The 11,791-nt window shown below is 55.7% G+C and overlaps 1 protein-coding gene across 1 annotated transcript; it reads right to left on the bottom strand.

The window, feature by feature from the left end:
- Nucleotides 1-388: 388 nt before the first annotated feature.
- Nucleotides 389-3,708, bottom strand: FOSB (FosB proto-oncogene, AP-1 transcription factor subunit; the record flags this gene model as incomplete). The annotated part of the gene is made up of 3 exons (XM_008049111.2): nucleotides 2,987-3,708; nucleotides 763-1,083; nucleotides 389-519 (listed from the first exon to the last, which is right to left on the bottom strand). Coding segments are annotated over exons 1-3 (578 nt in total), but the record flags the coding sequence as incomplete, so codon positions are not given.
- Between the last annotated feature and the right edge of the window lie 8,083 nt (nucleotides 3,709-11,791).

Here is an 11,791-nt window from a genome sequence, read left to right as displayed (position 1 = left end):
ATGTTAAAGGTAGAAGGAGCCTGGAAGATTTGATGAGGGTTTGAAGAGTTGGAGAAACTGAGGCAAAAATGGGTGGCTGCTTGCCTGCCCAAGACCAAATGGGAAAATGACTGTGCTCCCCTTTCCCAAAGGTCACCATCTGTCCCCTCAGGATGAAGGGAAGGCCAGGACAGTGGTGCATGGGGTCACCTGTCAGGAAGGGGGTGGCCAGGACATAACAAAAGTGTGTGGGGGCCTGTGTGAGTGCCCGGTGCTACCCCATCTGGCCACAATTTTTCCTAGTTCCATCCGTGGAAACTCTGGCTCTCATCCCAGGCTAAGGGCACAGTGGAGAGGGGAACAGAGAACGAGGACAGAGAACGGAGAGAGCGCCCTCAGCACCCCTCACCCCGCCCCAGGGACCATCCTCACCGCCTGGAGTCGGTCGGTCAGCTCCCTCCGTCGGTTCCTACACTTGGCGGCGGCCAACTTGTTCCGTTCCCGGCGAACCCTTCGCTTCTCCTCTTCCTCTGGGGTAAGCTGCATCGGGAGACAGGGGCCATGAGGTTCAGGAACACAGTGCACATCCTCCCTCCATCCTAAGCTCCTTTCAGAATCCCCAAGAGCCACAAAAGCACCCTCGAGTCCTCGCTGACTGTAGCAAGCAGGATAGGCTTTCTGCGGCATGGAGGCCTTAATGAGCCTCCAGGCCCTTAGTGAAGAAAAGTCCCTGCCTCTCTCACTGCCCTCCTCCTAGGCCCAATTCTGATGACTCGTACTCACCGTCTCTTCTCGGGGTCTCCGGGGCCGGGCTCGGGCTGGGCGAGCCGGCCCAGGTCCACTGGTGGCTCCGCTGGTGGAAGGCCCGCCACTGCCCCCAGCTCCGCCACTGCTGTAGCCACTCATGCCTGGCGTGGAGTAGCTGGTTCCCGGCATGTCATAGGGGTCCACGACCGGGGGCTGGGAGGCCAGTGGCTGCCCCTGGGACTGGGCCATGGAAGAGATGAGGGTGGGTTGCACGAGCCACTGGAGGTCCTGGCTGGTTGTGATCGCGGTGACCGTGGGCACGAAGGAACCGGGCATTTCCCCGAGACCGGCGCACTCCTACGGGGTGACACATACACACACAGGCGTAGACACACAAACAAAGACACCGACACACACACACCCAACACACATAACACACACCGACCCCGTGAGTGAGCACGGGGTGAGGCAGTGTGGATGTGTGTGTCACAGGGAGAAAGCCACAACACCCACCCTTCCACTACACCGTGACGCAGTGGTTAATGAGAGGATTTCTGCTCAACTGGCTTCTACCTCCTCCTTCTTCCTCGGGAAAAGGTTGCATGGTTCCAGCGGGTGGTGAATCACACCCCGGGTTGGTGACTCTTAGGTGTTGGGGGTGGAGAGGAGGCTGGACACAGCCGGGTGACAACTCCCGAGACGGAGCCACAGCCACACACACAGCCACAACACCCCGCCCCCACCCCAGAGGCAAGGGGAGGGAGAAGGAGAGGCCTCAGGCCAAGCCTGCCTCTACTGTCAGACGCACACACACCCCCCTCCGTGCGGGGGCCCGTGCAGGGGCGGGGGTCCCAGTTAAGCGGGTGTTGGGGGGCGGGCCTAGGAGTTTAGAACAATGATTTAAGTAACTGTCTCGCCTCAGAGTGAAACTGACCCGCGACAGGTTAGGATGAACGGACAGGTAGAGGCAAGTGGCCACCCGGGCTCCCTCAGATTGTGGCGGAGGGGGGACTCGTGGGGACCCGAGCCCCCGGGCCCCGGCCGCGCTCATCTCCCCCCTCCCGTAAACGGCGTGCTGGAACCGCTCTGAAGGCTTAACTACTCGCCCGGGGGGCGTGGCGAGGGAAGGGCTGGCCCGCCGGCCAATCAGCGCCCTGGGAACCCGGGGGGGCGGGGCTCCCGGCGACCACCTGGCCGGCTCCCCTCCGGTTAGCGGTTCTAGTGCCGTCCTGTGACACGCCGCAGGGACCGGGCGTCCGGAGCTCAGGGAGTGGGACTGCGTGTGTGTGTGCCTGGAGGAGAGGGTGACAGCCACCATGTCTCCCGGAGAAACGCCGGCGCACAAACAGACACCGCTGGCTTCTGAGAGCCGAGGGACCAGATCCCCGCAAGATCCTCGCGGACCCATTGGGCCGCAGGGAGTCGCTCCCGTCGCGACAGGAGTCCCCCCGCGCTGCTTCTGCAGGCCCATAAAAAAGACCCAAACCCTCAGGAACCACGGGTTCCGGGGACCGAGAGGGGGAAGGAAACTGCGCCCTACAAATAGGAAGAGAAAGTTGATTGGCCAAAGCTCGCGTTGCGGCAGCCAATCGGAACGCCGGGCTGCCCCCTCCCTTAGCAACGTGGCCCTGGCGTTCCAAAATAGAACGCTCCCGGGACGTCAGGGGCGGGGCGGACGAAGGGGGCGCCGCGCGCCGTGCGTGCCCCGCGTCAGACGGAGGATTCCAGCGCGTCAGCCGTTACGCACGGGTCCCCCGTTACGTCTCCGCGCTGGAGGCGGAGGCAGCGCGGCCCAGGGTTCGAGGCCCGTTTTCCCGATGGGCGGGGGGCGACCCGGCACCGAAGTCGGCGCTCCGAAGGAGAAAGGAAGGGGAGGAGGCTACTGGAATCTTCCCCGGGGCTTCCCCCACCTGCCTAACTGCGCCGGCTTCAGGTTAGGGATCCGAGCAGGGGACAGTCCCGGGGCCGGCTGAAAGTTCTCAGCCCTGCCACCGCATACACGTTGCACTGAGCGGCCTGGGAGCCCTGCCCCTCCCGCCGCCCCTCCCTAAGCCTAACCCGGCTCCCTCCCCGCGCTCCACGCACACAGCCGACTGCAAACAGCTCCGACTCTTGCAGTTTGCAAAGTGCGCTGGAAGCCTATTCCAGCTCACGTTCTGGGTCTTGACGCCCCTCTGTTTGGGGGTTGGGTGTCGCTTTCTAAACCCTCGACTTAAGAAATAAAACCCACAAAGCAGCACCCCGGCCATCGAGAACTCACCTGGGAGGCGGCGGCGGTGGGTGGGCTGCCGAAGGAGTCCACCGAAGACAGATACTGAGACTCGGCGGAGGGCGAGGAGCTGCACCGGGAGCCGGAGTCGTAGTCTCCGGGGAAAGCCTGAAACATTTCCCTGGGCACAGGGGGGGCCCTGTGACCACGCTGAGGTCGCCGGGAAGCCAAGGCTATGGCCGGGTGGGGGAAGTAAGGTGCGAGTCCGGGGTGAGCCGAGGGAGTCCGGGGTGAGCCGAGCGCGTCCTCAAAGTACGCCGTCCGGGGAAGCTCGGGGAGGGGGCAGCGTCCCGCTCCAACACTGGCAAAGTTTCCTTGCAGTCCCCCTGCGGTGCCCAGGTCCCCACAGGATGCCGCTGTGCCTCCTTCCTGAAAGTCCAGGTTCCGTAGGTAACCCGGGAGCGAGTGGGTATGTCTCCCCAAGAAGCGGAAAACGTCGTCCCGCTGTACAGAATCAGTTTCGGGTGCGGTCTCCTCCACGCGTCCGGCGGGTCCCACGGGGGGAGGGGAGTGACAAAGAAGACGAGAAAAGTAACTCGGTCCTCCAAAATAAGATGAAGAAATATCTAGAAGAAACCTCCCAAAAACTTTCTTTCCGGAAAAAAAAATAAACCAAATTTCACAGCCCCCAAGAAGAAGAAGAACCACAATAATTAAGTTTCCAAGTCCTGGCTCCGCGTGTCCCTGCTGCGGCCGTAGCTCTCAGTCTTATGAATGAAGCACAGACCCGCCAGCCTGTATTTATACTCCAGGGACCCGCCCCCCTTGCTTACGTCACCCGCCCAGCGCGCCACAAACTTCCCCAAATCTTCGGCCCCGCCAAGCGGAGTCCCTCGCCGTCCGGCAGGAGATCTGCCCTAGCCTCGATCCGACCGTCTGCATGAACCTCGCGGCCTCGGGGGTCTCGGGGGCTGCGTTCCGGGCCGCCCGGCGGGAGGGGATCCCGGCCCCGCCTCCTCGGAGTTCCTGTGACGCAATTAGCCATATAAGGAGCTCGGCCGGCGCGGCCGAGTGTTTGTTTGGTATCCTAGCAATGACGTCAGAGGGAATCCCTCGCTCGTTCACTCGCGTTCCCCGCGCGCTTGCGGAACCCGCCCGCGCCTGCGCAGTGCCTCGCCGCCCCGGGGGCTGGTATTAATAGGCGCTTACTGGCCCGCGAAGGCCCCCCCCGCTGACCCGGGCGGGGAAGATCCCTGCTTGAGGGTCTCCCTTACCTCTGGCGCGCCCCACCCCGACTCCATTGTCCCGCTGGTGCAGCACCCCCACTCGGGAAGAAGAGCAGATCTCTAAAAGGACGCCCTGATTAGTGTGGTGTAGTCACGTAGGCGGGGAAACTGAGTCCCGAGCGGGGTCGGAGGGACTGCGATGCTCCGGGGAAAGGGGAGGCAGGGGTGGAAGCCCGAGGCTCGTCCCAGCTTCTGCTCTGACTCGCTGTGCGAGCTTGGAAAGTGTTTTCCCTCTCGGAGTTCAGCTGCAGGATTCCCGCTGGGCAAAAATTGTGTGATTTGGACTTGGCGGGCCTCGCATGTCCGGGACTTGGGAAGGATGTGGGTTTGGAGGGTAAGGGGGATAAAACTTAGGACGAAGCCTCCCTTCTGATGGTGTTGGTAACTTCTCCTTCCAGCTTTTAATCCACCTGGAAACATAAGGAATGTATGAGTGTGTGTTGGGGGATTATTGCTATTAATTGTAATAATAATAATTAATGCCTTGTATTTAGCACTTACCAAATACCAGTTCCTGTGCCACGACTTTCAGTACAAGATTTGTAATCCTTAGAGCAGTTGTAGAAGGTTAGGGGGAAAAAAATCTTTATTTTATCTTATTTTTTGATTTATTTTATTTTTTGAGTTGGAGTCTCACTCTGTCACCCAGGCTGGAGTGCAATGGCACGATCATGGTTCACTGCAGCCTCGACCTCCTGGGCTCAGGTGATCCTTCTGCTTCAGGCTTCCAAGTAGTTGGAACTACTGGAACTACAGGCATGCGCCACCACACCCGGCTAATTTCTTGATTTATTGTAGAGACGCGGTCTCACCAAGTTGCCCAGGCTGGTCTCATACCCTTATAGACTCAGGCAATCCTCTCACCTTTGCCTCCCAAAATGCTGGTATTATAGCTGTGAGCCACCGCGCCTGGCTAAAATTTTCATTTTATCAAAGAAAAAGAAAAAAAAAAAAGATACTCGAAGAGGTTAAATGACTTGTCCAAGTTCCCACTGCAAGAAACTCAAACCCGAATTGTCAAACTCCAGAGCTTCCACTTTTTCTGTGTCGTTCCTGATTTCTGAGACCTACCTGATTGACTGAAATTCCCAGAAAAACCTGTCTGGGGGTTGTGATAATAGTAGCTTCCACTTGTTGGGTCAGAGGGGTGCAAGAGTCATATAGGGTATTTCTGATGCCACAGCCCCCAACTCTTAAGCACTCACTGGGAAAGGTGCCACCAGCTATTTCACACACCTCAGAGACCCCAACACTTGCATCCCATCGCACGGCCTGGCCCACCTTGGGCACAAAAAGAGAAGCACTTTAAATCAGTTAAATCTTGCCAGGCGTGGTGGCTCATGCCTGTCATCCCGCACTTTGTGAGAGACCGAGGTGAGAGGATTGCCTGAGTCCAGGAGTGAGACCTCTTCTCTACAATAAATCAAAAAATTAACCGGGTGTGGTGGTGCATGCCTGTAGTTCCAGCTACCTGGGAGGCTGAGGCGGAAGGATCGCCTGAGCTCAGCAGGTCAAGGCTGCGGTGGCTGTGAGCATGCCACTGCACTCTAGCCTGGGGGACAGAGTGAGACTTTGACTCAAAAAAAAAAAAGCCGTTAAATCTTACAGGCCCGGAGAAGGGGAGGGCCTGGCTCAGGGTCAGGCAGCAAGTCTGAGGCAGAGCAGGGGTGATGGTTCCTGATTCCCAGGGAGTCCTGACTTCTTGTCCCCATGGTAGGGAGGGGGTAGGGGACTGGAAGGCAAGAGGGACATGGGGGCAGCACGGGGAGGTTGAGGTTTCCAGACAAAAGTCCAGCCTTAAGCCCGCCCTCTACCCATTCCCCCACGCCCCCTCTGTCTGCCACCAGCCCAGAGGGAGGGATAGAGACTGAGAGATGACACAGCAACCACCAGTAGGCAGCTGGCCCCAGCATCAGACAGGGAGTGACCCCTCATTCTTCTGTCCCAACCGAGCCCCTGGCCTCCGCCTCCACAGGGTATGGGAGACACAGAAATACCCACCCTGGCTGCCCAAAGGCGTCCACTGCCAACGCAGACGGAACGTACATCCACGCGGCCGCCACCGTGGCTGTGTGCTCACAGGTCCCCAGGGCCACACGTGGGCACTCAGACCTTCCCTGGCTACACAGAAGCAGCTTCACAGACAACAGCTGCATGTGGAAACACACTGTCACATGACTAGCAACACACACGACACACATCCCTACACACACACAAGGAGACATAGGGTTCAGGCATGTGGCCAGACAGGGGCAGGGACAGAACCCCAAACATATGGAGACCCCTAGACCTTTACCACAAATGCACACATGTTCACACACACACAACACACAGCAAAACACACACACACACACACAACACCAGAAATCAAGATAGCAAAACACACACACACAAGCCTCCTGCAGAGGCACCCATGTAGACAACTCTTCACACAAAACCAAGAGCTAATTATTCCCAAGAGCATATATTATTCTTTTTTTTTTTTTTTGAGTGGGATTCTCACTGTTGCCCAGGCACACTGCTCATGGCCACCACAGCCTCGACCTGCTGGGCTCAGGCGTTCCTTCTACCTCAGCCTTCCAAGTAGCTGGAACTACAGGCACACGCCACCATGCCTAGCTAATTTTTTGATTTATTGTAGAGATGAGGTCTCACCAAGTTGACCAGGTTGGTCTCAAACCCCTGGACTCAGGCAATGCTCTCACCTCTGCCTCCCAAAGTATTGGGATTACAGGCGAGAGCCACCACGCCCAGCCTCAAGAGCATGTATTCACTTAATTCTCATCACACTCCTATAAGGTAAGAGCTATCATTTTACAGACAAGGAAACAGAGGCCCAGAGAGGTGAAGTTGGTTGTCTAGAGTCACACAGCAAGTAGGTGGCAGAGCTGGAGTAAGCATTCGGGGTGTCAGGCTTTAGAGTCTGTGCTTTGAACTGTTATTATTATTATTATTAGAGACAAGTTCTCACTATGTTGCCCTGGCTGGTCTCGAACTCCTGGGCTCAAGCAATCCTCCTGCCCTGACATCCCAAAGTGCTGGGATTACAGTCATGAGCCACCTTGCCCAGCCTGAACTATTATTAAGTGAGTTTGTATATGTCAGTATATTCTTGAGGGAATGGGCACGGTGGCTCATACCTGTAATCCCAGCAATTTGTGAAATCGAGGTGGGAGGATCGCTTGACCCCAGGAGTACAAGATCAGCCTGGGCAAAATAGCAAGACCTCATCTCTACAAAAAAAGAGATTAGCCAGGCATGGTGGCCCACACCTGTAGTACCAGCTACTCAAGAGGCTGAGGCAGGAGGATCGCCTGAGCCCAGGAGGTCAGGGCTATGGTGAGCTGTGATCTTGTCACTGCACTATAACCTGGGCAACAGAGCCAGACCCTGATTCAAAAACATATACATATATTTGACACAGATGGGCACACTCACACAGACACTGGACATTTACCCTCTCTCCAGTAGAAACCCAGAAACCAGGTAGCCTGGGCTTCCATTATGGCTCAGTGAATTTGAGCTAGTGATGTCTGGAGCCTGTTTCCTCACCTGCAAAAAGAGAACAGGAATAGTGCCTAGCTCGTGAGATTGCCAGGAAGATTCCGTGAAGCTTCTAGAGCATTGTGGCTTTGTTATTAAAACAACGCCATAGCCGGGCTCGGTGGCTCAGCCTGTAATCCCGAGCCTTTGGGAGGCTGAGGTGAGCAGATTGCCTGAGCCCGCGGGTTCGAGACCCGCCTGGGCAGGCGAGACCTCATCTCTATAATAAATAAAAAAAAAAAAATTAGCCCAGCGTGGTAGTGTGCGCCTGTAGTTCCAGCTCCTTGGAAGGCTGAGGCGGAAGGATTGCCGGAGCCCAGTAGGTCGAGGCTGCGGTAGCCAGAAGCGGCCACTGCACTCCAGTCTGGGCGACAGAGTGAGACTTAGACTAAAAAAAAAAAAAAAAAAAAAAAAAAAAAACCAATGCCATCATGAATTTTTTTTTGAGTCGGCGTCCTACTCTGTCATTCAGCCTGGAGTGCAGCGGCACACTCATGGCCCCCGCAGCCTCAATCAGCTGGGCGCAGGGGATCCTTCCGCCTCAGCCTTCCAAATAGCTGGAACCACAGATGTGCACTATCACATTCAGCTGATTTTTTAATTTATCGAAGAGAGGAAGTCTCACCAAGTTGCCCAGACTGGTCTCAAACCCCTGGGCTCAGACAATCCTCTCACCTCAGCCTTCCAAGTGCTGGGATGACAGGCACGAACCACCGCACCCGGCTCATCTTGATTTTTAGACATGCAGGCCTTCCACCATTTCTGCAGGTCATCTACATTTATCATGGGCCCTGAATGTTTTGCCTTCTGTGTCTAAGGGGAGGAGCTGGCCCTGAGGAGACCCACGCCCACACACACACACTCACTCAAACGCATTCACAGACATGACGTGCACACCTGCCCACAGAGCAAGGGGCAGACAAGTTCACCATGGTGCTCAATCCTTGAGAGCTTCCAGGAGGAGACGGACTTGAGAATGGGGCAGGGGAACAGGGGAGTTCTGGCCTTCTGTCCCCACAGGCTGGGGATGGGATGGCAGCGCCCACCTTGAACTTGCCCAGAGCATCCTGTGAAGAGCACCAGGCAGAGTCAGCCACAGGCAGGCCTCAGTAAGTCCAATCAACCTTCCTTCGGCCAAACCCCTGCTACCCTGTTCCTCATACGCAGAACAAGATGGTTGAATAAAGGTGGTCTCTGAGAGTCCTTTCAGGCTATGAAATTTTTATTTATTTGTTTGTGTGTGTGTTTGTTTGTTTTGAGTTGGAGTCTCACTGTCACCCAGACTGGAGTGCAGTGGCCACTCCCGGTCACCGCAGCCTCGACCTGCTGGGCTCCGGCGATCCTTCCGCCTCAGCCCTCCAAGTAGCTAGAACTACAGGCGCGTGCTACCACGCCCGGCTCATTTTGATTTATTGTAGAGATGAGGTCTTGCCAAGTTGCCCAGGCGGGTCTCGAACCCACAGACTCAGGCAATTCACTCACCTCAGCCTCCCAAAGGCACGTGATTACAGGCTGAGCTACTTGTTTGTTTGTTTATTGAGTTGAAGTCTCACTCTGTTGCCCCGGCTGGAGTGCAGTGGCAGGCTCATGGCCACCGCGGCCTTGACCTGCTGGGCTCAGGCGATCCTTCCACTTCAGTCTTCCAAGTAGCTGGGACTACAGGTATGCGCCACAGTGCCCGGCTAATTTTTTGATTTATTGTAGAGATGAGGTCTTGCCAAGTTGTCCAGGTGGGTCTTGAACCCCTGAGCTCAGGCAATTGTCTCACCTCAGCCTCCCAAAGTGCTGGGATTACAGCCTTGAGCCACCATACCTGGCTTCAGGCTATGAAATTTCATAATAACAGGAGGAGAGCGGAGCACGGTGGCTCACACCTGTAACTTCAGCATTTTGGGAGGCTGAGGCAAGAGGATCGCTTGAGGCCAGGAGCTGGAGACTAGTCTGGGCAACATAGTGAGTCTCTGTCTCTACAAAAAATTAAAAAATAGCCGGGTATGGTGGCTCACACCTGTTATGTTCGAGACCAGCCTGGGCAATTTGTTGAGACCTTTGCATTTCCAGCAAGGCCCCAAGTGCAGCTGAAGCTTTACTCCCAGGACCCCCTGGTAGGAACAGGGCCTAAGATCTTGTTTGAGGTCTGAGAAAAGGTGTGTGCGCGCTACTGTCTGTCACCCCTGTGAGGTCAGAACCAGGCTGATTTGGTTACTGCTGCCTCCTCCATGCCCGGCATGGAACAGTGAGTGTTTCTGGCTGTTTGGGCCTCTCCCCACTGAGCAATCCTGGAGGCCATATTCCTGGAATTTCAGGGAAGCAGAATGGCCCAGGCAGAGTGGCCCAGATTGGAGACATGAAGCCTGACCCCAACACCCCTGCATTCTGCATTCCAACCCCTCCCCATGGCCTACGCCCCTCCCCCAATTTCTCCCTCCTACCCTCATGTTCCAGATGCCTGGGGCTCCCTCCCTGCCTGGTCTCCAGGCCTTTGCAGGGGTTCTTCCCTCTGCCAGACATGTTCTTCCTTTGCTTCTTCTGGCTCATACTCTTCTCCCTAGGTCTTAGCTCCTATATCCTCTCCTCCAGGAAGCCCTCCCTTATCTCCAGGTTGGATCAGACTCTCTTCCTGGGGGACTTCCCCTTCCGGCTCTGCCAATCTGGGTTCAACATTGTCTGGGACAGATCTGTCTCCTCCCCAGGCTGTGAGGTTTGTGAAAGCTGGGCTTGGACTGTCCTGGTCACTGCCTTGTCCCCAAGATAGTGCCAGGCATCCAGTAAGTGGTTCATAAATATTTATTGAGTAAATTGGGCACGGTGGCTCACGCCTGTAATCCTAGCACTTTGGAAGGCAGAGACGAGAGGATTGCTTGAGCTCAGGGGTTCTAGACCAGCCTGGGCAACACGGCAGGACCTCATCTCTACAATAAATCGTAAAATTAGCCGGGTGTGGTGGCACACGCCTGTGGTTCCAGCTACTTGGAAGGCTGAGGCAGAAGGATCACCTGAGCCCAGCAGGTCCAGGCTGTGGGGGCCGTGAATGTGACTCAAAAAAATAAATTTGTTGAGTAAATGAATCCTCACCATCTTACCATTCATTCATTCATACTCTCTGACAGACTGTCTCAGACAGAAACAGAGCTGGCCCCTCTGTTCCTTTGCCATGTCACTGGTTGACAGGGAGGATGTTACAGATGTCATGCTGGGAGGCTACACATCGGTGTTGTGGCCTGACTCTAGGTGTTGAACAACCTGTCTGTCCTATCTGCTGGTTCCTAAGGATGGACTGAGCTGAGCCAGCATCTGTGTGTCTTTCCGGCGGGCTGGGGAGTTTTGGTTCAAAGAATCCAAACCATGGAGATAGACACACACATACAGACAAACAGAAGTCCACACACACGCCCTGCAGTATACATATGCCAGTTTACAAACCTCTTACCCTATGAACACACGATCACACACATATTGAGCAAAGCACACAGTTGTATAGATGTGGGTACCCCCAAACACACTCTGAACCACACACACCTTTGTAGCATACACCAACATACAATTCCACACACAAAAATAGGCAGAGCTAGGACCCCCACTGCTCCAGTGACATCCCCAGAGCTGGGAACTTACCAAATTTCTTAGATTTCCACCCAGGCATTTGTGTGAAGGTCCCCGCACAACCACAGAGAGCCCCTGGAGACCCGCTAGCTTGCTCAGAGTTGCTTAAAAACCTATAGAACAAGGTTGAGCATGGTGGAATTCCACGGCACTTTGGGAGGCCGAGGTAAAAGGATTACTTGAGGCTAGGAGTTCGAGATTAGCCTGGGCAACACAGCAAGACCTCGTCTCTACAAAAAAATCAGAAAATTAGCTGGGCTTGGTGGTGTGCGCCTGTAGTCCCAGCTACTCTGGAGGCTGAGGCAGAAGGATTGCCTGAGCCCAGGAGGTCGAGGCTGTAGTAGCCGTGATCATGCCACTGCACTCCAACAGAGAGAGACCCTGACTCGAAAAAACAAAACCTACAGAAAACATGGTGCCCCAA

Source organism: Carlito syrichta, unplaced genomic scaffold, assembly GCF_000164805.1.
Source record: "Carlito syrichta isolate Samal-C Ts95f unplaced genomic scaffold, Tarsius_syrichta-2.0.1 Scaffold130549, whole genome shotgun sequence".
Taxonomy (NCBI): Eukaryota; Metazoa; Chordata; class Mammalia; order Primates; family Tarsiidae; genus Carlito; species Carlito syrichta.
Note: the sequence above shows the minus strand (reverse complement) of the source record. Positions and strands in the feature narration are given on the sequence as shown.